At 42.8% G+C, this 25,012-nt stretch overlaps 1 protein-coding gene across 1 annotated transcript in view; it reads right to left on the bottom strand.

Annotated features, from left to right (window-relative positions):
* Positions 1-22,091, bottom strand: part of Exph5 (exophilin 5) — a 73,648-nt gene extending 51,557 nt beyond the window's left edge. Inside the window, exon 1 of the mRNA XM_005069536.4 lies at positions 21,751-22,091. Coding sequence (XP_005069593.1) covers positions 21,751-21,869 — 119 coding nt within the window. The 5' untranslated portion in view covers positions 21,870-22,091. The remainder of the gene's footprint in view (positions 1-21,750) is intronic.
* Positions 22,092-25,012: the final 2,921 nt, after the last annotated feature.

Raw genomic sequence — 25,012 nt, 5'->3', positions numbered from 1 at the left:
GAGAGAAAGCCGGGCTGTGGTGGCGCATGCCTTTGGTCTTGGGAGGCAGTGGCAGGCAGATCTCTGTGAGTTCGAGACCAGCCTGGTCTACAGAGCGAGTTCCAGGATAGCCTCCAAAACAATACAGAGAAAACCTGTCTCGAAAAACAAAAAACAAACAAACAAACAAACAAAAATGTTTTCGCACCGTATATACTGCAGTATATGTATGCTTCCATTTAGCATTATAGTTACGAACACTGCTGAACTCTATCAATATTCCATCTTTGTATTTCTGTTACTGTAGTCAAATACATGAGTTATTTTTGAATTTTCATGGTTACGATGTTGCTATGAACATAGTTTAAAACTGGTCTTGGGCACACATCTCATTAATTCCACAGAATCAATTTCTTTGGAGTAGAATCAGCCAAACCAAAGAAGGAACTTGTTTAAGTTGTTTATAAAACACATTGCCAAATTCCTCAGGACCTATCTGTCTCCATAAAATTTATTACTATTCTTTGAGGAGGATGGGGTTGAGACAGGGTTTCTCTGTATCCCTAGCTATCCTGGAAATCACTTTGTAGACCAGACTGGCCTCAATCTCAGAAATCCACCTGCCTCTGCCTCCCAAGTGCTGGGATTAAAGGCATGTGCCACCATGCCCAATTTTCTTTTCTTTTCTTTCTTCTTCTTCTTCTTTTTTTTAATTACTTTGATTCGTGTGAGTGTTTTCCTTGTATGTATGTCTGTGCACTTGTATGTTCAAACCCACAGAGACCAGAGGAGGACATTAGGTCCTCTGGACTGGAGGTTCAACTACATGGGAACTGACCTTGGTCCTTTTCAAGAACAGCAAATGCTCTTAAACCCTGATAGATCTCTCTAGCCCACCAGTTATCACATTCTTCCAGTCTTTTGCTTATCGGAAAAAACCACAGACTGAGTTTGTCCTTTGCCATTGCCTTATTGGAGAATTGAACATTATTTTGTGTGTTCTTGGATATGGGTAGTCTTATGGCTTCTCTTGTTCAGGACCTTGGCTTGCTATTCTAACCCAGGTGTCGTTGGTAATATTGGTCCTCTGATGTTTGAGATAAAGTACCAGGAGAACAAACAGCAAGGCTGGCAACACTTGGTAGTTGCTGAGAGTAGTTCGTGGGTGGGTCTGAGTATCTGCAGCCTGGCCACTGGAGCATGTCACAGACCTGTGCCGAATGTCACATTCGGTTCACTTAATTTTTCCACTTCTTTGCTTCTCTTTCTGTTCAGGCTACAAAACTAAGTACAAAGAGAGGCTTTGTGTGGCCCAACTGTACAGACAATACTGTCAGGACATCCCATCAATCAAGATCGCCATCTCTTCCCAGGTAGTTGTGCCAGACTGGCGTGGGAGTTTAACACTGTCTGAGCTGATGGGAGGATGTAGCACCTGGGTGGCTGGGACCCTCATGGGCCGGGCTCTAATCCCTTTGTTCCTGGGACTGATCAAGTAACTTGTCTCTTTCCTCCTCATCTCTGGGACTCCAGTCTTTGTCCTCAGTCCTGCTTACTTATCTGGACTTGTTCGCCTTTACTCTCTCGTTTAAACCCTGTTTGCCAACCACTCTAAAGTCTTCATCATGCGTTCTGGGATACTTTCCAAGTTTCTCTTTTGCTTTCTAAGCCCCTTTTATACATTCTTTGTCCCAGTATTTGACTCAGTGCTGCCACCTAGCTAAAGTTTTTAAAAATGTCTTTTTGACTAGGGAAAATCCATTTCAACCTTAACAAGCTTTAACATTAGTAATGAGGTAATGAAGACACTGGGAAATTTAGGATCTGTTTGTGGATTAAGTTGGATGTAACCTAGAACATAACAGATCTTGTATAACAAAAAGCCAAGACTCTTGATATAGGCTCACAGAGGCGGGTGGGATTCATTCTAGCTAATATGAAGATGGGCCTTTAAAGACAGAGCCGGTCTTACCGGGGTTTAAACTCCCTCAGAGCAGTGACTGAAGCTGTCGGTGGTCTTCAGCCATGATGCTCATTCACAGTGAGTGACTGAAAGGTATTTTAGTGGTTGTGGATGAGGACTGCCATCCCCGCAGAGAGCCGTCTGACCGGAAGAGAAGAACTGGGGGCTTGTTTGGAGTTTTTTGTTTTGCTTTCTTTGCGACTAGGGGTCTGCAGTTTTTATTTGCTAGCCTTGCTTCTGAAAGCTGTCCATATCTATCTGTGTAAGCCAAATCATTATTTATTACTATTTTCACAGTTGTCTTGTGTTGTTAGGGCTGTAGGTAAGATTTCTCCAAACTCGTAAATTCTCTCAGCTACTTAATAGATGTACAATCATGGCCTTAACACATCATAGATCATAGAAGTCTTCTGGAAACTTCTAATTCAACCATGTAAGCTTGCTGGGGTGGTGGGATGAGTTTTCTTTTTGTGTTCTGTGAGGCATTCACTCACAGGAAAGCATTGGCATTCTGGGAAACTGCTTTCTGATGTAGCTGATTCAACAGAAAGCCAGAAATTAGAGAGAGATGCTACCAAACCTTTAATGTATGTTTAGTCTTTCAGAGGCTATGACATTTCTTTTCTATTTAAAATGTACAGAGTTGAAAAGTAAAACGAAACAGTCTACTCAAATCTCATTCTTTATGTGTGCTGGGTTGTTAAAAGTAGTGAGCATTTGACAATAGCGACTGAAGATAAATGTAGGAATTCTGGGAAGGGGAAGGAGGAGGGGTAGGGCCGAGGCTCTAGACTAAAGGAGACAGCAGCTACCACAGAGCATGCACCAAGTCTTTTGTTTAGGGCGTCAGTTCCCAGAAGGAACATGAATAGTTTTTCTGAAGTGAAGATTACATATTCCAACTATGAATTGCACTTTGATAAGTGTGATATTCCATTCAGTGGAAGAGCAACAAGCCAAAATTAGAACTCGTTTTCTACAACCAAGCTCTACATAACCACACCATAGCTGAGCTTGCATGGTAGGCCTCTTTGCAATTCCTTGACAAGCCATAATTAGTAATCGTTTTCTCCAACTATGTTCTACATATCCAAACCATAGCTGAGCCCGCATGGCTGGCCTCTTTGCAACTGCTTTCCCCATAAGCTTAGTTCTCATCCATGTTTCTCTGTCTCCTAACCCTACTTTACCACAGTCTGTGTCACTCACCAGTCACGAGCAGCCCAATAATATATAAAACAGAGCATCATCGGACTTTTAAAGGTAGCCTGGGGTATACAATCAATTCTAGAACAGCCTGGGTTACAGAGTGAGATAAAAATGAGGAAGAAAGATAGAAAGAAAAAAAGGAAGAAAGAAAGAAGGAAAGAAAAAGCAAGTATTTAAATTAATATGTCCTGTTCTTCCAAATCGATTATTCATTTCTTGGGCCCTGGATTTTTCATTAACAATATTAAGTTGCTTACGTTATATAAGCAATCGATTTCAAAATATTTGTCAAGGATCTCATATATTAATGAGTAAAAACACTGCTCACCCTAATTCCATAAAACTCTGGGGCTGAGTTAAGAAAACGCCCATGCTCATGAACTTAAAGTAGGTATCTTCTCATCACCATGTCTACTGGACCTCATTCTTAGCCTTGCTGCTTTGACCCCCGAGGTGTGCATTCAATATATTTAAGCTAAGTCTGGAATCACTGGCCTGAGAACTCTGGGGGCTTCATACAGGTGAATGACCACCTGCCTGGCTGGTGCTGGGGCTCACACAGACTGACTGTCTTGCCCCTCTCCTCAGTGACTCTGCATAAACTTCAAAAGTGATATCTTCAGCGCCCTGTGCTGGGGAGCAGGATGGATTGAGGTGGGGGGTTTCCCACTCCCTGGAGGTGAACTGCATTTCTGTCCATCCTGTCTGGAAATGGACAGAACTGCTGGAAGGGAAGCTTGTTGCTTATCAGGGAGGACAAATGGCTAAAATGAAGAGTCTTGGGTTTTTGGTCTTGTTTTATTTGGAGGGGGCTGTTTCAATTAGTTGGTCATAATTATTTCTGCTTAGAGAAAAAGGAAATAAATCTCACTGTAGTCCAAAGCCAAAGGGCAGGTGATGAAAGGACCTGTGTGTTCCTCTGGTTGGCCCGTCACCTGCTGTCTGACAGGCTGTTCATCGTGGCTTGGACTTGTGATGGCTTCCGTCCCCTCCTCTACTGTTGGATGCCTACCTTCAGCTTCTCTCCCAGTAGTCCCTCACAGGCCATCTGGACCTGGGGAACAGTTCCAAACTTCCTTGCCAGAACACTGCCTGGAAATGGGTCCAGTCCTCCCCTCCCCTCCAGCACCAGTCACAGGTCTAAGTGCTGATCTCAACTGCCAAGAAGTGATGTCAAAATATTTTAGAGAGATGGCCATCAGATGCAGCTTGTTAGCCATCCTTGGCTCAAAGGATGCAGGCTGTTTGGAGCCAATCCATTCAATGTAAACAATGATCTGGATCCCAAAACCTCATCAAAGCCCCAAACCTTCCTTTACCCATAATTCCCTTTCCTGGGCCTCCTTCAGAAAAGGAGCCACCAAGTCCTGCAATTTAACTTCCCAATATCTCTTGAATCTCTTCCTTTCATTTGATTCCTAGTCAAGACCTCTGTCTTGGTCCATTTTGTGTTGCTATAACAGAGTGCTGCAGGAGGATAATTTATTTCTCATAGTTTTAGCGTCTGGGAAGTCCCTGCATCAAGACAGAGGGCAAAAAAGCAAGAGATCATGAAAGACCAAGCAAACCAGAGAAGTCCAATTTACTCTGTGACAGAGAGAGAGAGAGAGAGAGAGAGAGAGAGAGAGAGAGAGAGAGAGAGAGAGAGAGAGAGAGAGAGAGAGGGACTGTGTATCTCAGGCTGATATCAACTTGCTGTGTAACCAAGAATGACCTTGAATTGAATGTCTTCCCACGTCTATCTTCTGAGTGTTGGCATTACAGGTGTGAGCCAGTGTAGCTGGTTTATGCAGTGCTGGGATGGAACCCAGGGCTTCATCCGTGCTAGGCAAGCATTCTACCAACTGAGGTATATTCCATTCCCCAAACTCTCTTTTTATACTAAGTCCCTCTCCTGAAATAATGACAGTCTATTCATATGGACACAGCCATTAGGACCCGTTACCTCTATAGGGTTCCACCTCCCAGCATTACAGCATTGGTGAATAAGTTCCTGACACATGAGGACATTAATTTGACAGAATTCTCCTTAACCCAGACTGGACCCAGTGATATTTACCTACAAGAAAAATTTGACTTCATTATTCTGTTGCTCTAAATATGCCCCTGGTTCCTCTTTGTCTTCTGCCTTATCAAGCCTAGGGTCCTTGGCATGGCACAGGGACCTACCGTGACACATCTCTGCCTCCTAACTCACACACTTGCCTCTTACTTTGTATCCTGGTGGCTTTCCCTCTGCATTCTGACTGCACCTCTCTGTGGTTTTCCACATATCTGAGTCTTGCCAACATTACTCACTGTACTTCCAGGACCCTGCCCACCTCTATCCACCCCTCATCTCTCTCCAGACTCAGTTCAGACATCATCTCTTCCAGCATTGTATTTAATGACCTCTGGCTCCTATACAAAACTGTCTGATCATTTACCACATAGCAGTGGATATATAGTTGGACCTCCCTATTCCTGGGTTCTACACCCATGGATACAAAAAAACAAAACAAAACCATGAATTGACAATATTTGAAAATCACATTAAATCTGTATGAAACACATACACTTTTTAGTCATTATTCCTTAGACAATATAGTCTAAATTTTTTCATAGCATTTACATTGGGTTAAGTATTATAAGTAGTCAAACGTGGCTTAAAGTAGGGCGACCCACAGGTTGTATGTAAATACTGCATCATTTTAAATAAGGGACTTCAGCATCTGTGGACTTTGGCATCTGATGGGGATGCTGGTACTTAAATCCTGCATCCTCACTATGCTGAAAGATGTAGAGAGGAGTTTTGTATCTGCTACTAGGAACTTAGTAAGAGCTCAGATACGCCTGCTGACAGGATGAGTGCTTGCTGCTGGTGTTACTGAATTCTGATGCAAAAAAAATCTACCCCATAATGTAATGCTGTCATTAACGGGAGGACAGAGTTCCCTAACTTATGTCTTCTGGTGCTGTGAAGCACTAGGAGGAGGAACCTGAATGCTAAATCTGTGACAAGTTCCAAAGACAGTTGCCATAACGATCAGAGGTGCTACTCACCCTTGTCAGCTCTGACTTATACTCCTAAACTCCTGCCTCCCAGGAAGAAAAATTCTAAGTAGCCAGGCTCTGGGTTTCCTCCTGACATGACGTACTCATGGAAACGCATACAGTCGTCAACTGTGTGAGGATGCTGCCAATGGCTATCTACAGTGCATGCAGCCAAAGTGAGCAGGAGACAAAGGGCATTGGTACCACCTGCATCATAAAACTAACCTGGGGTTCAGAAGATAGCTCAGTCAATAGAGTGCTTGCCTTACACCCATGAGGAACCAAATTTGATTCTCCGGAACTCATATTAAAAAAAAAAAACAGGCACAGTGGCATACACTTGTAAATCTCAGTCCTGGGAAGGCAGAGACAGCTGGATCCCTGGAGCTTAGCCTATTCAGATCCCAGCCAGCAAGAGACCATCTCAAAAACCAGTGAATGGCTCCTGAGAAACAATACCTGATGTTAATCTCTGACCTCCAATGAGTGTAACACACACACACACACACACACACACACACACACACACACCTGAACACAAATTAAAACCATCTCTGTTATTTCAAGGGGTCATTGTTTGGAAATTGAAGAATTTACACTATTTGAAAATTGATTTTTAGATTTGTGGTGTTATATTATTTATTATTTAATAAAGCTTGCTTGATGGTTCAGGATGCAAAGCCAGCCACAAGCTATAGAGGTCAGACAATGGTGATATGCACTTTTAATCCCACCAGCCATATTAACTAGCCATAAAAGTTAGGCAGTGGTGGCACACATCTTTAACCTCAGAACTCAGGAGACAGAGGTAGATGGATCTCTTTGTGAATCCAAGGTCACCCAGATCTACACAAGATTGAATCAGTCTAAAAGAGAATTAGAGCTCATGCCTGTAATCCCAGCCCTAGAGGTATATAAAAGATAGTGTCTCATGCTGCATTCTGAGAGTAGTCTCCAGCCATACTGAGGAGAGGCAGCAGTCTGAGGCTTGGAGGAGAGCTCATGAAGACAGGATCAGCCCTTATAGCCTGAAGTAGAAGTAAGAGCTAGTGGCCCCCTGCTTTGATTTTCTGATATTCAGCTTGAAGGTTGGACCCCAATATCTGTCTCTGGGTCTTTTATTTTTCATGTTACATAGATATGTGCAAATTGCTTTAATAAAAAAATTATAAGGGAGATAGTTCAGTCAGTAAAGCATTTACCACGCAGGCATGAGGCCAGAGTTTGAATCCCCAGAACCCAGGAAAATGCTGGGAGGCAAGGAAGCCCACCAGTAAATCCCAGTGCTTGGAGGATGGAGGCAGGGGAATCCCCAAAGCAATTTGACCAGCCAGTCTAGCTATTCAGACAAGCTCCAGGTTCACTTAAAAAAATAAAACATGTGGAAAGTGACCAAGGAAAGTGTCTGATATTGGCTTCTGACCTCCACACACATGCACACACGCATGTGCATAGCACATTTATGTATTGGTTTATCCCAGTAGACTCTCCTCAGAAGCACAGCAAAAGTTCCAATGTATACGAGGAAGTAAGAAGAAAGCTGGGTAAGCAACTAGAACCAGAATTCAACAAAATCTGGAGAAGGTGGGGTCTGCTGCAGCTTTGAAGTTAGAGACAGCTAACCTGGAGGGGATATGCTACTTGTAAATGTTTAAAGACATCTGCCTGGATGTCAGGGGCTAGGTAATTAAACAGCTGTGGATAGACATGACCTAATTTATTGGCCTCTCCAGTGACCTTCTCTGGAGCCAGTGCTATACCTGTGACCTACAGTAAGAATGAACTGTGGTGAGTGGATAGGGAGATTGCTTGACGACATTGAAGGGGTGGTCATACTCTTGTTTACCCACTCCCCAATGGAGGATAGGGCCATTGCCAATCCCCTCCCACACACATAGGAGTATCCCTTTTTTTATACAGTGAGGACTAAAACACCAACAGCTACTTAGGGATGACTTCCAGTGAGCAGAGACCTTGCTTGCCTCCTAGTCCTGCAGAGGAACTTCTGAGTTGTTGTGTAGTAATGTTCTCATAATGGAAACATTCCTTCTTAGAGGGATGTCCTTTAAGACTCAGGAAGTAAATGAGATCCATAAGCCCAGGGAGCTCTGAAAAGGTGTACGACCACAAGGTGCCTCCCTAAACTTATGCTTATAGTAACAATTGCCGGGAAGAGGACATTGACTCAGCTCAGGCAAGTAAGCCATTCAGGGAGTTCCGGGGATGTAGCTCTCCAGGTGCCTGCCTACCCATCCTGGTGTGGGCTTCTCAGTGATGCAGCTGCCATTAGTCAGTCACATTCTGACTAATGTGGCTGACAGTCATCCAGAGTCCTGCTAATTCACTGGTTCAGTAAGTTACATCTCTCTGGAACTGTTTCTTTGATCGGTTGTTAGTGCTTTATCTGGGCCAAAGAGCTGTTTGTTCACATTACCCCAGCGGAAGTCACACAGTGTAAGTGCAAATGTTATATACAATCCAGATAACCAGTTAAAGCTACCCTCAAATTTACACAACCCTAAAGTCAGTTTTCACATATCTCCATGGCATTAAGGAGAAGAGAGCCACACGTGAATACACAGCAGCTGTTTAAGAAATAGGAATGGAATCCAACCATTCAACAGCCAAAGTGCAGGACTTCAACACCCTGTAGTGGTGCTTAAGGAAGTCAGTTCTTAGGGCCAGGACCTAAGAGCTTGTGGCCATCTCAGCCTTTGTGTGTATAGTAACCTGCACTCAGGGGAGCACAACATGACAACAGCGAAAGCAAAAGGTGATTCTTCCAGTTGCCTGACTAAACAGCTCTGGGAGCAGAAGGTAACTTTGATCCAGTTAAGCAAATGTAAGTCAGAAAAGACTAGAAACAAATCTCATTATGTTGGCATCAAGCGTAGTCCCCTCAACTGGTTCATGCTAGGACCTCTGGCTTTTCCCTCCCTGGCGCAGGATTTCCTGAAATACTAGCAGTCTCTCAACTCGTGCAAAGGAGTGGACTGTAGAAAGACAGGACAGTTGAAGCACACAATTCATGTGCCCAGGGGCCCTGTCAGATCCCTTAGCCCGCATTAGTCTCATCGCTTTAAAAGGCCTGTTCCACATGCCCGTAGTTGCTCCTAATAAAAGGTCAGCAAACGAAGCATGCTGGGTCCTTCAAGCTTCCAGTGGACTCCTCGGACCCCCAGCCTCTCTTATAAGGATTTGTATACCAAGACTCTGTGGTTTCTTCATGAACTGAGCTTCACATCCATGGCAAATGGAACCCTAGAGCCTCAGATATTCAAAAAAGGGGAAAGGAAGAAGAAAAGAAAAAGGAAGGAAGGAAGGAAGGAAAAAAGGAAGGAAGGAAGTTAGTTAATACTGAGATGGGGCCTGGCTTTGGTATTTTGAGAGTTTTTTAAACCATCGTCATTCCAGCCACAGCTAAGAATCACCATAGCCTAAAACATGTCATTATAGATGCCAAGCATACCCAGCAGATGTGTCACTGGCCTTGGTATGCAGGTAGATACACAGAGGAGTAGCTGAGTGAACAGGGAGAAGGCAGGTGCACAGCTGGTCCCATCAGGCAGGCAAATCTTGTGTCCACCACCACAACATTGTGTCACTTCAGCTGAACCCAATGATTCACAACCCCTGCCTAGACACTAAGCACCAGGCTTCAGCTAGGAGGGACTTCAGAGCGGGTGTTTGGCCTTACTCAGAGCAGCTGATTAGGGATGTAAGTGACTGAAATGACAGTTATGACCCTCACCCACAATCTGAGCCATGGCAAATCGGCCATTTGGAGGATACAGAGTCAAAGGCATCCTGGGAAGAAGGGGTATGGGCTATGAGCAACCTGTGCCTGGAGGTGTTCCAGTTTCAAGTCCTTCGATTTTCAGTTTCAGATCCAGAGCCTCCAGTAACTATGGTGCCCTGAGTCTATGCTCACAGTCTTTAACTCTTGCATGTATGATAGTGCCTGGTCACCTTCTGGGTAAGGACTGCTCAAGGCAGAGAGAAGCAGCGGGTTTGGGAAGCCACAGCAGAATAGAGCAACTCCCAAGGTGCCTAGTGTAGAGAGAGCAAAGGGCGAAGGATGGGATGTGGACAGCAGTGTTACACATGGAGGACGTTCCCGAGAACTTTCAGGCAGGCAGGGCAGCAAATATGAATGAGCAGAGAGAAGGAAGACTCTATACTGCAACAGAGGCAGAGCCATGGGAGGGAAGACGGGATGGAGAAGAGCTATTGGGAGGGGACACCTGCAGGCGTCCTCTGCTTCTGACTGTGGTCCTTCAGGAACTGATAGGTTAGGAGGGAAGAGGAAAGTCAGGGGTTTGCTACCTCCTCTTGACTGATTAATGATGGAGAATTTCTGCAAATGACCTTTCACCATCTCCAAATCCCGGGTCACACCTGCCAGGGTTCCTCTTAGATTTTGCAGGACCCAGAGGCTAGAGAACACCACGCAGTCCTCTTGTGCCTCTGAACAGTGAGTCTTGGTGCTGGTTTGCACTGGCTCTCACGATTAAATATCCAGGAATTTTACAAGCTGGTTGTTTAACAATTGCTAGTTTGAAATTGACCAACACAGCAAATCAGAAGTTTGCTTTTTCTTTTCCATTCTGAGAAGAACCACTTTTCCAGGAGGTTTTGGCTTCTATAACCTCTGTGGTACAGGTTCCATGTACTGCCCTCTTCTGACTCACCATTACTGCCCCCACCTCACCCCCATTGGTTCTTTTTGCCACCATGTAGTCAATTTACTACCTCATACACAGAGCAGTTTCTGGTTTTGGGTTGGATTCCAGATGATTCCCAGAGGAGGGCCTGGAATGAGCCAGGGATGTCCAGAAGGTGCCTCTAGTTTGGATAAGAGGTGCAGGAAAGGGGTCTCCTGGAAGCAAGGGTAGGGACAGCAAGCATGCATACTGCTAAAACACCCAACACTGTTCTAAGATGTGGCAACTCCTCCACCCAGCTTTGATTTTTTCCCCTCAGCATCTTACAAGAAGATGCAGGACTGAAAGGGGGCTCCAGGGAGCTAGAAAGTATAAAGATGGCCCAGGCATGGTGGCACCTGCTTGTAATACCATTAAAATAGTGATTGTAAGTTACCTGTGAAAAGTGTGTGTGTGTGTGTGTGTGTGTGTGTGTGTGTGTGTGTGGTGTATGTGTGTGTTCAGAGCAACCACCAGAAATTATATACAGACAAACAATAAAAACTTCAGTAAACAATTTTGAAAAGAATACTTAAAAATGCTGCAAGGGGGCCAATGAGAAGGTCCAGCAGATAAAGCAGATTGCCACCAAGTCTGAGGACCTAAGTTTGATCCTTGGGATCCACAAGGTAGGAAAGAGAACCAGTTCATTCAAGTTGTCCTCTGACCTCCCTACGTGTGTGCCTCCTCCCAGAACTAATAAACACATATTTAAGATATTTTAATGTAGGCCTAAGAGGAGAAAATGAGGAATAAAAAAGTTAACAAATAGGAAACAAAATGCTAGACTTAAATAAATGCACTCATGTAATGATAGAAATTGTCTGTATGTCAAAAAATGACCCTATTAACATAGCCTACCAGATACACACTACAGCAACCTTATATACATAAATGTGATAATCTAGGCAAAATGGACTCATTTCTCTGAAACTGTCACCTACACAACTCATGCAGGGTAATCTAGCTGGAAAATTCCAGTATCATTAAGGAAATTTAATTTGTAATTAAAACCTTTGAGAAAACAAAGCTCCGTTCCTGGTACTTTTACCAAATGCCTATAGAAGAAGCTGTATCAACTCTCACAGGACTAGGAGAGAAGAGAATCCACAACAAAGGTAGATATACTCAACATTAAAACAGACAAAAATCAGCCAGCTGGGGGTGGCACACACCTTTAATCCCAGCACTCGGGAGGCAGAGACAGGTGGATCTCTGTGAATTTGAGGCCAGCCTGGTGTACAGAGAGTGAGTTTTAAGACAGGCTCTAGAGCTATACAGAGAAATCCTGTCTTGAAAACCTTAAAAACAAAACAAAAACAAACAAGAAACCAAACATAAAAACCCAGAAGGCGTAGTGGTTCATACCTGTAATCCCAATGCTAGGGAAATGAATAAGGAGGACCAGAAGTTTGAGGCCAGCCTAGGCTACAAAGTATGAGGATAGACTGGGCTACACATAAGACTGTCTCAAAAATAAAACAAAGCAACAGAATATACAAAAGATAGTAGATCAGTATTTTTCACCAATCCAGATGCCAAAACCCCCAAAGGAAACATTGGCAAACCAAATTTTAACTCTAATAGCAATGCACCACTGACTAATGGGGCTTACCTTGAGAATGTACCTGTGTGCTAGCCTGGTGGTTAGAAAGTAATGCAGTAAGCATCATAATAAAGAAGCAGTGTGGCCGTAGACGGATGTGTGGTCCTATAGTTCTGGAGGTCGAGATCAAAGTGGAGCAGGGCCCTGCTTCCTCCAAAGGTGCCAGTCCTGTTCCTGACCATTCATTCCCTGTGTAACTGAATGGCAGTCTGCATATGGCTTCTCTCTTATGTCTGCTCCATGTGTTCAGAGTTTTGTTTCTGTTTTTTTAAATGAGGAGCTCAGCATCATTACAGCAGGATTCACCTCAGTGACCCATTTTCAGTAATCTACCTATGTGAAAGCCCTCTCTTCAAAGGCCACACTGAGGGACTGGCGCTTAGACCAGCATTCATTTTGAAAACACAATATATTCTGCAATGTATTGGTATGTTAAAGGTGGTAACTGTAAACACAATATCAAGTCTAAAGATGCAAAACTGCACGATACATTAACTAGTGTCTCCAAAGCATCAAAACTCTCAGCAGCAAGAAATAAAAAACTGACCCAAAGTGTCTGTCTATCAGAAAAGCATAGCCAACATCAGCCCTAGTTCCGAGATACTGAAGATTCCAAGTCAAGGTCAGGACGTGTACCTCTGCAGCCCTGCTCAATGCCATGTTGGAAGTCCTAACTAATATTATGCAATAAGGAAAAAGGACATAGCTGTCAGACAAGAATAAACAAAACCACGTCTATGTGAGTTTAGCAGAATATTGGGAGACAAGATACTTAGTGTGGATTTATACTAATAACATAGAGGTAATCTGAGATTCTGATATAGGAGAGTAGAGAAACTTAATAGGCAAAATAATAATTTTTTCTAATTTTGATGTTAAGGTTAACTATAAAGCCATGGAAATCAAACAAATATAGAATTTATTGAGAAAAGAGCATGATAATGAAATTGGACAGAGTCCAGAAACACAACCCAATATATATATATATATTTCTAAGAAGGTATAGAAGCAGATCAGAGAAGGAGGGACTTTCTAGGAAATATGCTGGGTTAACTGGGCATCCATAGCCAGGAAATAAGAAGACCAAACTAAACCACATACCGTACATGGAAATATTTCAAAATGGAACCATCTAAGACAAAACTCAGAAGAAAATCTCTTTAAAACCTAGGAGAAAGATTTTTGTGCCTTTGTGTGTAGTGAAGGTCCTCAGAGAATTTTGAATGCTACCAAAAGCACAATTCACAAAAGAGAAAACTTTGTATATTGAATTTCATCAAAATGAAAACTTTGGAAAACAGAAAGCATCTTCAACAAATGGTGCTGGCATAACTGGATGCTGGCTTATAGAAGACTGCAGATAGATTAATATCCATCGCCATGTACAAAACCTAAGTCCAAATGGATCAAAGACCTCAACATGAATCCAGTCACACTGAACCTCTTAGAAGAGAAAGTGGAAGGTACCCTTGAATGCATTGGTACAGGAGACTGTTTCCTGAGCATAACACCAGTAGTACAGACACTGAGATTGACAATTAATAAATGGGACCTCTTGAAGCTGAGAAGCTTCTGTAAGGCCAAGGAAACAGTCAACAAGACAAAACAGCAGCCCACAGAATGGAAAAAGATATTCACCAACTCCACATCTGACAAAGGGCTGATTTCCAAAATATACAAAGAGCTCAAGAAGCTAGTCACCAAAACACCAAATAATCCAATTAAAAAGTGGGATAGAACTAAATAGAGAATTCTCAATAGAGGAATCTAAAAATGGCTGAAAGACACATAAGAAAGTGCTCAACATCCTTAGCCATCAGGGACATGCAAATCAAAACAACTCTGAGATACCTACCATCTTGCTCCTGTCAGAATGGCTAAAATTAAAAACACCAATGAGAGTTTATGATGGAGAGGATGTGGATAAAGGAGAACACTCCTATACTGCTGGTGGGAGTGCAACTCATATGCCACTTTGGAAATCAGTATGGAGATTCCTCAGGAAAATGGGAATTAGTCTACCATAAGACCAGCAATTCCACTCTTAGGCATATAACCAAAAGATACACATTCATACAAGGACATCTGTTCAACTATGTTCATAGCAGCATTATTTGTAATAACCAGAACCTGAAAGCAATCTAAATACCCCTTAACTGAAGAATGGATAAAGAAAATGTGGTACATTTACACAACAGAGTACTACTCAACAGAAAAAACAAAACAAAACAATGGAATCTTGAAATTCGCATGTAAATGGATGGAACCAGAAGAAACCATCCTGAGTGAAGTAACCCAGTCACAAAAAGACAAACATGGTATGTACTCACTCATATATGAATATTAGACATAGAGCAAAGAATTACCAGCCTACAATCCATACTTCCAGAGAAGTGAGGAAACAATGAGGACCCTAAGAGAGACATACATGGTCCCCTGAAGAAGGGGAAAGAGACAAGGTCTCCTGAGCTAATTGAGAGCATGGGGGAAGGGGAGAGGGAGTTAGGAGAAAGAGAAGGGGAGAAGAGGAGGGGAGAGGAGGCCAGGAGGGAGCAGGAAGTTTGAGTCAGGGGAAGAATAGAGGCGAGTAGGATGAGAGATACCATAATAGAGGAAGCCATTATAGGTTTAAAGAGAAATCTGGTGCTAGGGAAATGTCCAGAGATCTACAAGGATGACCCCAACTAACAATCTAAGCAATAGTGGAGAGGCTACCTTAAATGCTCTTCTCCGATAATGAGACTACCTTATATGCCATCCTAGAACCTTCATTCAGTAGCTGATGGAAGCAGAAGCAGACACCCATAGCTAAACACTGAATTGAACTCTTGGAATCCAGTTGCAGAGAGTGAGGAGTGATGAGCAAAGGGGTCAAGACCAGGCTGGAGAGACCCACAGAAGCAGCTGACCTGAACAAGACGGAGCTCATGGACCCCAGACTGATAGCTGGGAAAGCAGCATAGGACTGTTCCAGACCACTTGAATGTGGATGCCAGTTTGGAGGTCTGGACAATCTATGGGACCTCTGGTAGTGGATCAGTATTCATCCCTAGTACATGAAAGGACATTGGGAGCCCACTCCACATAGAGAGATACTCTCTCAGCCTAGACACATGGAGGGGGGTCTAGGCCCTGGCTCCAAATGATATGACAGTCTTTGAAGATCTTCCATCGGCCTTACCCTCCCTGGGGAGCAGAAAGGGGAAGGGATGGGGGTAGGTGGTGGGCAGGGGAGGAGGGGAGAGAGGGGGAGCTAGGATTGACATGTAAAACAAGCTTGTTTCTAATTTAAATAAAAAAATTTTTAAAAAGGAAACTTTGCGTACTTCAAAGATACTGTGAAATAAGCTATAGCTAGGAAGAAAATGCTTGCAAAACCCTGTATTCCACAAAGGATGGTGAACAGAATACATAAAAATTTTTTTTAAAATAAACAGTATGAAAATGAGCAACACAACTAAAAATATGTGAAAGATTTGACATCAAAGAGAACAGATGAAAGGCAGATAACTACATGAAAATGTTTGCCATCATTAGTCATTAGGAAATGCAAAGTTAGAATATAATAATACCACAAACTTAAAAGATGGGGTAAAATAAAAACATTGAAAGAATTTGGTGTTCAATATTAGACTTGATTTTAGAATTCCCAGCTTCAGACCTGTGGATAATAAGCTTCTTGTGTTTATAGATTACCCAATCTAAGGTACTCGTTTTATTATATTAGCCTGAGTAACTAAGACAATACCTGGAACTCTCATATTCAATGAATAGGAATGCAATATGTTACAGCCATTAGGGAAAATAACTTAGAAAATACTATATGAATTCAAGAATAGGATCTGGCATGCCCATACCTTGTTAAAAAACAAAACAAAACAGGCCAATCTGGTATAATATAGAAGGGGATCCTGCCCTAAAAAAAATGCTGGGAAATGGCTCAGTGAATAAAAGCCCCCCAAGCCTGTGGGCTCAGCACCGCTGTGGAAAATGGGAGGCAGAGATCAGAAGTTCCTGGAAGTTCCTGAGCCAGCTAGCCTGAGACCTCAAAATCAAGGTGGAAATTAAACACCATTCCTAAGAGGTAACTGTTTGGAGTATATGTAATAATTTATCTGTAAAGGGCCGGTGAGATGGCTCAGCTGGAAAACACACCTGCCTTTAAGCCTGACAGCCAGAGTCCATGCCCTGCAAAGAACCAGCTCCCACAGGTTGTCCTGCACACACTTTTACACAAGTACTGGGGTGTGTGTGCGCGCGCGCGCGCGCACACACACACACACACACACACACACACACACACACACACACACACACACACACACACACACACAGAGTCCCAAAGCTTTAAATGCATATAGGGCCAGAGACATAGCTCATTGGGTAAAGGTGTCTGCCCCCAAGCTGACACCTGAGTTTGATCCCTGAGACCTACGTGGTGGACTGAGAGCCAATTTCTGCACATTGTCCTCTGACTTCCACACATGTATATGCCACCCCTCCAAATAAATAAATAAAACACAAGATACTGATATTAAAATGTCCAATATGCATTTTTAGTGTTTATATATAAGTGTGTGGCTGGGTGTGCCTGATGAACTTGACTGTTTTCCTCAACCCCTTCTCTACCATATTTGTTTATTTGTTTGTTTATCTGTCTATCTATTTACTGGCAAGGTCTCTCACTGAACTTGGAACGCCCTGAATGGCTAGACTGGGCTGACAAGTGAGACACAGAGATGCTCACCCAGGGAGTCTACAAAAAAGAAACCACTGGGGTATTAGTGAGACGTGCCTTTACATATGTCTGTGGGGTGTTTCCAGAGAGGGCTGAGTAGGGGCAGAAGGCTGGCTCTAAATGTGATAGACACCATCCCATGGCTGGATTCTAGACTGAACAAAATGGAAAGAGAGAGCTAGCTAGCATTCTCCTTTCTCCATGCCCTGGTCCTCCAACATATAAGGAGCTACAACTCCTGTTCCCATAACCATGAACTCCATCACATCTTCTCTGTCATCATGGACACTACCTTCTCCAGCCATGACCAAAAAATCCTGCCAAACATAAGCTTTGTTTGGTCACAATGATAAGAAAGGTAACCATTATAACTAGCTAGGGTGGTTGTGTTCTCTATTTCCACAGTCAATGGAAATAGCAAGGGCTTTTAAGATAAAGACCTCAGCTGTGGATGAACAAAGTAAAGGAGTCATTTCAGTTCTTTTTGCAGCATGGAAGACAGTAGTGCACAATGATGAGGTAAAGATGCACACCAAACACACACTTCCCGGCTTGCTGGTGTTATCTCAAGCTATCTACCATGTGCTCTAACTTCTAGTGAGAATGGAGATTTAAAGCACTGTGAGAATTAGGAAAAATACAAGTGCCCAGCAAGTGTCAGCCTTCGGTGCAATTATTGTGACCTATTTTTGCTTCAAATTTTTTTATTTTATGTATATGAATGTTTGACTGCATGGATGTATGTGCACCATGTATATGCCCAGTGCCCGTGGATGTCAGAAGGAGGCAGAAGATACCCAGAAACTGGAGTTAACAGATGTTTGTGAGCCACCATGTGATTCTGTAAATCGAACCTAAATCTTCTGCAAGAGCAGCCAAAGGTCTTAATTAATGAGCCAATTCTCCAGTCCCTATTATTAGCTTTCAAGAAATAAAAATTCTGCTTGATCAGATTTAGGATGAAAATAAAAGCAAATATATAAAGGCCATTCAGATGTAAATATATACAGATAAATACATACATATATATTCGATATGGGAAAAAGAAAAGTTATTGAGAGCCCGATCCATCTTGGATCACATTTTAGATTTGTGCTTTGTGAACCTAAGGACTTTTGGCAGGTGTCTTGACCTTGTTAAATATTCCAATAGGTGTCCCAGGAGTGGCTGTGACTATTATTCAATTTTGACAGGAAAAATAATTTTTGTTGGTTTTTTCAAGACAGGGTTTCTCTATATTGCTTTGGAGGTTATCCTGAAACTCACTCTGTAGACCAGGCTGGCCTCAAACTCACAGAGATCCACCTGCCTCTGCCTCCCAAGTGCTGGGATTAAAGGTGTGCGCCACCAACACCCGGCTCAGAAAAATAATTTTAAGATGAACCTAGATTTTAATTATGATTCTACTACTTACTGTAGACAAGATACTCAACTTTTGTAAGCAGTTTCCTTCTCTGTGAAATGGAAGATAAAGTGTGCCTAACATGGCTATTGGGAAGATTTATTAAATTTGTACAGCATATTTAGTGTAGTGGCCTGTATAAAGTGTGTGCCTAATAAGTGTTAGCTGTCATTATTATGACAATAATTACTGTTATTATATAAAAGGCAGTACTTAATATAAGGTGCTATGGCCATCTCTGACTTAAGCCTCCTACTGATGAGAAATATCTAAGAAATGGATAAATGGACCAAAGGCAAGGTTTATCCAAACTGTGCTATTCATCACTAGAATTGGCTGCAGAGATGGCTCAGCAGTCAAGAATGTGTTCTGATTTTTACAGAGGACCCAAGTTTGATTCCCAGCACCCATATCAGGCAGCTTACCACCACCTGTATCTCCACCTTTGGTGGATTCCATGCCGTCTTGGAGTTTCTATGGGTACCTGAAATCACATGCACAGACCCCCCACATAGATATGCATTATATGCACAATTAAAAATAATAAAAGCAAATCTTTTGGAAAGGGTTTGAAATCTACTTAAGACACTAACAGCACACATACTATGGGCATCTGAAAATTAACTTTCCTTTCTGATTATAATTCAACATTTCCCCTTCTGTTTTGTTTATTGCTTACATATATTCAAGTGTGATTGCTCTACTTCTCTCTTTTGCCTATTTATCAACTTGAATCTTGATGGCTCCCTTAAAATTTGAATGAACTTCCTATATATTAGAAGCAATGTAATAGTAAATGCAAATCCTCTTCCAGAAACTGGAGTCAAAGAGGTCAAGTATTGAGGAACAGGGGACATCTCCCCTATCTAGTTAGTCCCTTACTGTTCTACCCAAGAGATCTTGAAGTTGGTTCTGAGGAAGTGTTAACACCTCAGCATCTCTTAGACAGGCCCTTTGAGCTATTTGAAGTTACAGTCTGGGACTACATAATTCACATATCCTGAGTTATTATTTGGAAAATATAATGGTTATACTTGTCAAAATAAAGATCAGAGGAGACAGCTGGGCTCCACACTATCCCAGGCCCTTTCTACATTGTGGCTTTTTCTGTTGGTGCTTCATTGAGGACGTGAGTATCATGAAATCAGAAGTTTCAGCCTTCCTCCTTAACACCTAACCTTTCAGCATTTGCCACCTATGCACAGACCCATTTCCCCTAAAGCCAACTGATGTGGGCAACATGAATTGCAGTAGAGAAAGCACAAGATAAGGGTTGAGACAACTCTAAAACTACTTTGAAGGAGCAGGAGGGACAGCCAGGGGATAAGGGCACTTGCTGTACAAGCACAAAGACTTGGGCTTGGATCTCAGTGCCAGTGGGTATAAAAAGCCAAATGTAGAAGATGCTTGTAACCCAGGAGATGTGAACGACAAGATCAGGAGGATTGAGCCTAGCTCAAGGTTCAGTGAGAAAATAAATAAGAAGTAAGACAGAGAGTGATAAAACAAGACATTAACTATCTTCCTCTGACTTCCAGGACTGTCCAGATACATACACATGTGCATACACCTCACACATATATACCACACCCATACAATATAAACATGACAATAATAATTAGTATAAATATGACTTACATATCCTTCCTCTATTTTCCTTCAGTTGTTATTTTACATAACTCTAATACACTACAAAATAAATTTCCTTTAATGGAATTTAAAATAAATTATATCACTATTTCTAAGACTACTAGTTTGTATAAATGCTGCCACTGGAGCTCCCAAGACTATAATTAAAAAAGGGCCAAGTTGATACCTAAATGCAAGTTCTCCTCCCTCTCACTATTTTCCTAATTCTGCCCTTGCTTTCCCCTCATACCTAATGGTCACCTTCTCTTAAGAGTCAAGGAACATTCCCAATAACACATTAAGAACTGCAGTTTGGGAGCCTTGGGATTGTTTATGCTTTCAAGCTGTCCTTATGCAGGTCTAATGTCCATCTCTGAATGACCTGTGTGGCCAATATGAGTGTGGATAAACTGTTTTTAGAAGGACAGACATTTTATGGGTGGAGGAGATGGAGCCTGATTTTCAAAAGCAGAGTGTGGTGAGCTCTCTTTCTCAAACTTCAAACAGTCATCCCCCTTCTGCCCCGCCCCAAGTCATATAGGAGGGGAGAGCGCAGACCAGAGTCTTCTTTCTCTGCAAAGACGAAAGGCATCCCTCAATTTGAAGACTGTCCTTGGAGGGCTTCTTTTGCGGTAAGGGAGAGAAGGGTAGGGGTGGGAAGGACTGGGAGGCACTGGGAACCTGAACGACTTCACTGGCTTTCTAAACTCTAGTTTATGTCACGCATCGCAGCCTGAGTGATATCTTGAATTTCCTACTACAGTTCACTGCAGAAGACTTGGAAAGGTCTGTGGGTCTTTACCTCAGCAAGAGGTGGTGGTGGGGGGGGTTGATTTATAGTGCCCAGGTAATCACTTCTGATTTTAACTTGTTAGTAGCTTATCCCTCCCTCACCTATAGCACTGTATTTATTAATAAGGTCATTGGTTAAACCCCGTAGAAACTCCTCCTTACATTACCACACTGCAGCCAGCCCCACGTGTCTAAGTCCCATTCACCCATACAGGACTCTGGAGTTCCTGGATCTCCCGCCCTGGGCCTCCAGCTCGGAGGGTGCAGCTGCCAGGACCCAGCTCTCGGGAGTGTCCCATAATAATTCACGTGCCCCAAACGGTCAGACTCTATCCCTAGTGGCTGGTGAGGCACCTGAGCCTCTGCCATGTCCTAACTCCTCCCAGCTGAGGTTGGCCCAGGTGTCCTGAACAGGTGGCGACAGGTGGCAGAGAAATGCAAAGAACTCGCTACATTCTCCCTCCTCCCTGCGGAGTCCTGGACTCACAGCCACCCCGGGGGGGATGGAGAGCCTGGAGAGAGCACCCGGAAGGCATCTGAGACTCACAGGGAGAAACCACACAGATTCCCTCTTCCCACCGAGTAGCAGAAACTGCACAGGGTCCCAGCAGGTGCCCCAGAAAGCGGAGAGTTTCCTTGGATTCCCGAGACCAACAAGATGCAGGTCCAGCCCCCGAGGAGGAGTTTTCTTCTTACCTGATCCTGTCTTTCTCTGCCCTTCGGAGTTCCTCATTTCTTTCCAGTACCTGGAGGATCTTCCTGGCTTCTTCCTCGTTTAGGAAACTGAAATCAAACCCCTGAGGAACTTTCGTCATTTTTCTCTCTCTCGGGTGCGAGTTAGGTGTATTTAAGCTCCTTGGCACCTCCTTTTACAAAACCATTTTTCAAAATAAAGAAGACTAGTTTTCCCGAACTTGATCCCATAGCCCATAACAGCTCCGCGCCTTTGAAAAGCTAAAACCACAAACCTAGAGACCAGCCCACACATACAGAACTCCTTTTGACAACACCTTAATGACATGTTTCTCTTAACCTGTCCAACCGAGATGCAAAATGAATCACTAAATGAAGAGAAGGAGCCAATCGCATGGGGGGGGGCGGGCCTTGCCGCGGCTCCTCCCTTCCTCCTTCCCCCTCCCATCCTCTGGGTGACTTGTTAAGCAAACAAGCCTACATAATTCTGTCTCTAAGTGAGGCTTACCTTTAAGTGTTAGACCCAAGTATTTGCTTGATTGTTGCTATTTGCTGGAAGAACTTGAGCTTGGCCAGTAGAAAGACTGAGAAGGAAAACGATTCATAACTAATCCTGTCTTTCACTGATTAAAAGTGGTAAAGCCGGTAAGAGTTTGAGAGTTAGCAGGAGGGTTGCCCTGTTTGAAAGACCAGGGAAGGCTAAACTCACTCAAGGGCCATTTGTCTCAGAGGAACTCATAGATGCACTGGCACCAGGTTACCCTTAGAAACGCATTGTTTGCCAAACTTCCCATTCCCCTTACAAACACACTCCCGTTGTCTCATAGGAAATCATTCTCAGTCTTTGAAAAGCCAGCAAGCGAAAGCCCCACTTACATTATTTTAGAAGGCAGCCCTGAGGCAAAGGATATTTATTAGAAAGAGCCTGTGACTAGAGCAAATTGCAATCCTGTGCAACCACAGAAACTGCTTTTCCTAGAAAGATTCCATGATGAAATAAAGTCAGATATTTCCTAAAATGTTTATCTATGTGCTTTTTAAAAAAATAAATGTCTTTCCAGAAAACATATTTCTCTACATAAAAACAATTTTGTTCGATGGACATGCATGCCTAAACACCCTTAAGTTGGTCCTTTCTGATGTTATGGTAATGGCTACTAATACTTGTAAGGTATGTCCACACATACCATCTTTGCATGGTAAATAAACCATACTGGGTTTTAGCCCTGTAAAAGAAAAACAATCAAAGCCATGAAGTGAAAAATGGCTGGTTTTGCCTCTGGTCCCTTGACTTATCTTGATTATCACTGATGTCATGTTGGGACAGCTACCCTTTGAAATAACTTTTTGTGGGCGTCTATTATCTGCATGAAGTGAGGCTCCATTCTATGCACATACAGCACAGAACTCCATAAATTGTGTCTATGTTACTGGTGATGGTTTGGAAATTTGTCATGCACACACTGTTCAATTATTCTCGCATGTTCTTTTATTTATTTATTTAGTATATATACATATTGATTTTCTTATGTGGGTAGTGGTGGAGTTTTGCCCTGTTTTTTTTAAATCAATTAAACTGTTCTGTATCCTGTGACATGAAGCCATTGTGTACACACTAAACAACATAGTCCTTTTCTCATAATCCAGTGAGGGACTTAGCATGAATAGAGATATAATTACTCAATAAAAAGAATCCCTTGGTCTTGAAAGCTGGTTTAGGGGATAAAAGCATTTTCTGTTCTTAAAGAGCGCCTGGGTCAAGTTCCAAGCAGCCACATTGGGCAGCTCATAAGCACCTGTAACTTCAGTGCCAGGAGGCTCTGATGCCTCTGATTTCCTTGGGCACCTGCATTCATGTACACGCATCTCTACATTTATTAAAATAACGGAAGTGCTAAAATGCCACACAGCGCACAGAGGAAATTAGTTTTAGCTAAGTGGGTCAGTGCAGAGGATGTAGAACTGAAACATGTAGAGTAAGATTTGAAGATGAAGAAGAAGACAGACGGAGGTGGGAGAACACATGAGAATCTATTCTAGGCAAGGAGAGCAGCCGTGGGCTAGATCACAGAAATGCACTCCTGGGAGCCTCCCGGGTTCTCTCAGTTCCTTTGATCAATGGCCACGATGAGCCTTCACGGACTGTGAAGCTAAAAAGTATAGGGCTGTATACGAGGACTAGTAAGTACTTGATATGCTTTGGCTAAAACATATCTTTTTTTCTTTTCTTTTCAAAACAAGGTTCCATGTAGCCCAGGCTGGACTCAAAATCCTGGTAGCTGAGGTGTGTAGCCAAGAATGACCCTGAATATCTGCTGCTGTTGCCTCAACTTTCCAAGTGCTGGGATTATAGGCATGTACTACCACACTCAGCCTAGAGTATTTTCAATAGGAAATAGACATACATGCATACATACATACATACATACATGCATACATACATACAATGAAAATATATATATAACAAACAGAGGTAGATACATATCTATAATGTTAGCATTTCATGAGTGATGATTATTGTTAAAAAGATTTTGGGAGGAACAGTAATGAAAAGGTTTAGGAACATCAGACCACAGAGCACAAGAAGAATAAATGAGGGTAAGATCTGCTGTGAGCATTGTCCTAAGGAATATACTCTTTACTATGTGAACAATGCAGAGCCAGCTCAGGTTTTGAGGGAGATGATGACATAGTTGGAACTGAACTTTTGGAAGATGACTTTGATGGCCAGAGACAAGGAAGAATAGAGAGAAGAAGAAAGATATATAAAGTTTGGAGTACTTGTAATTCATCTATAGGACAATGGCCAGCAAAGTCCGGATACCTTGAAGAAGGGATAGAGAAATCATTTATTTAAATATTGCTGAGAAAACCTAGAGAGCAAATAGAATGAACACAGCAAAGGGCGTACAGAGAGCAAGACTGAGCCTGGAGCTTCCGTGACCAGTCCCATCATTGGCACCGAGTTGTGCTTCCTCCTTCATTACAGCATCACAGGGCACACCATTGGGAAAGTTTTATCCTGGCATTTTACACTGAGAACTTTTGGGGGGCTGCCCTGCAAACCACATGGGTTGCTGAGAATGGTTTCACTGGGATTGTGACTACAGCACTTCGAAGTTCAGCCACCTGTATGCAATATTAACATCTGGTAACTCTTGGCAGCCTCCTGTCCAGACCCTCAGCTAAAGATACACTCATCAGATTGGATTTTTAATACTAACAGCTGGATAAAAGAAAAAACAATCTTTGGGAACCTCCCATG

Source organism: Mesocricetus auratus, unplaced genomic scaffold (assembly GCF_017639785.1).
Source record: "Mesocricetus auratus isolate SY011 unplaced genomic scaffold, BCM_Maur_2.0 Super-Scaffold_100022, whole genome shotgun sequence".
NCBI classification, from domain to species: Eukaryota; Metazoa; Chordata; class Mammalia; order Rodentia; family Cricetidae; genus Mesocricetus; species Mesocricetus auratus.
Note: the sequence above shows the minus strand (reverse complement) of the source record. Positions and strands in the feature narration are given on the sequence as shown.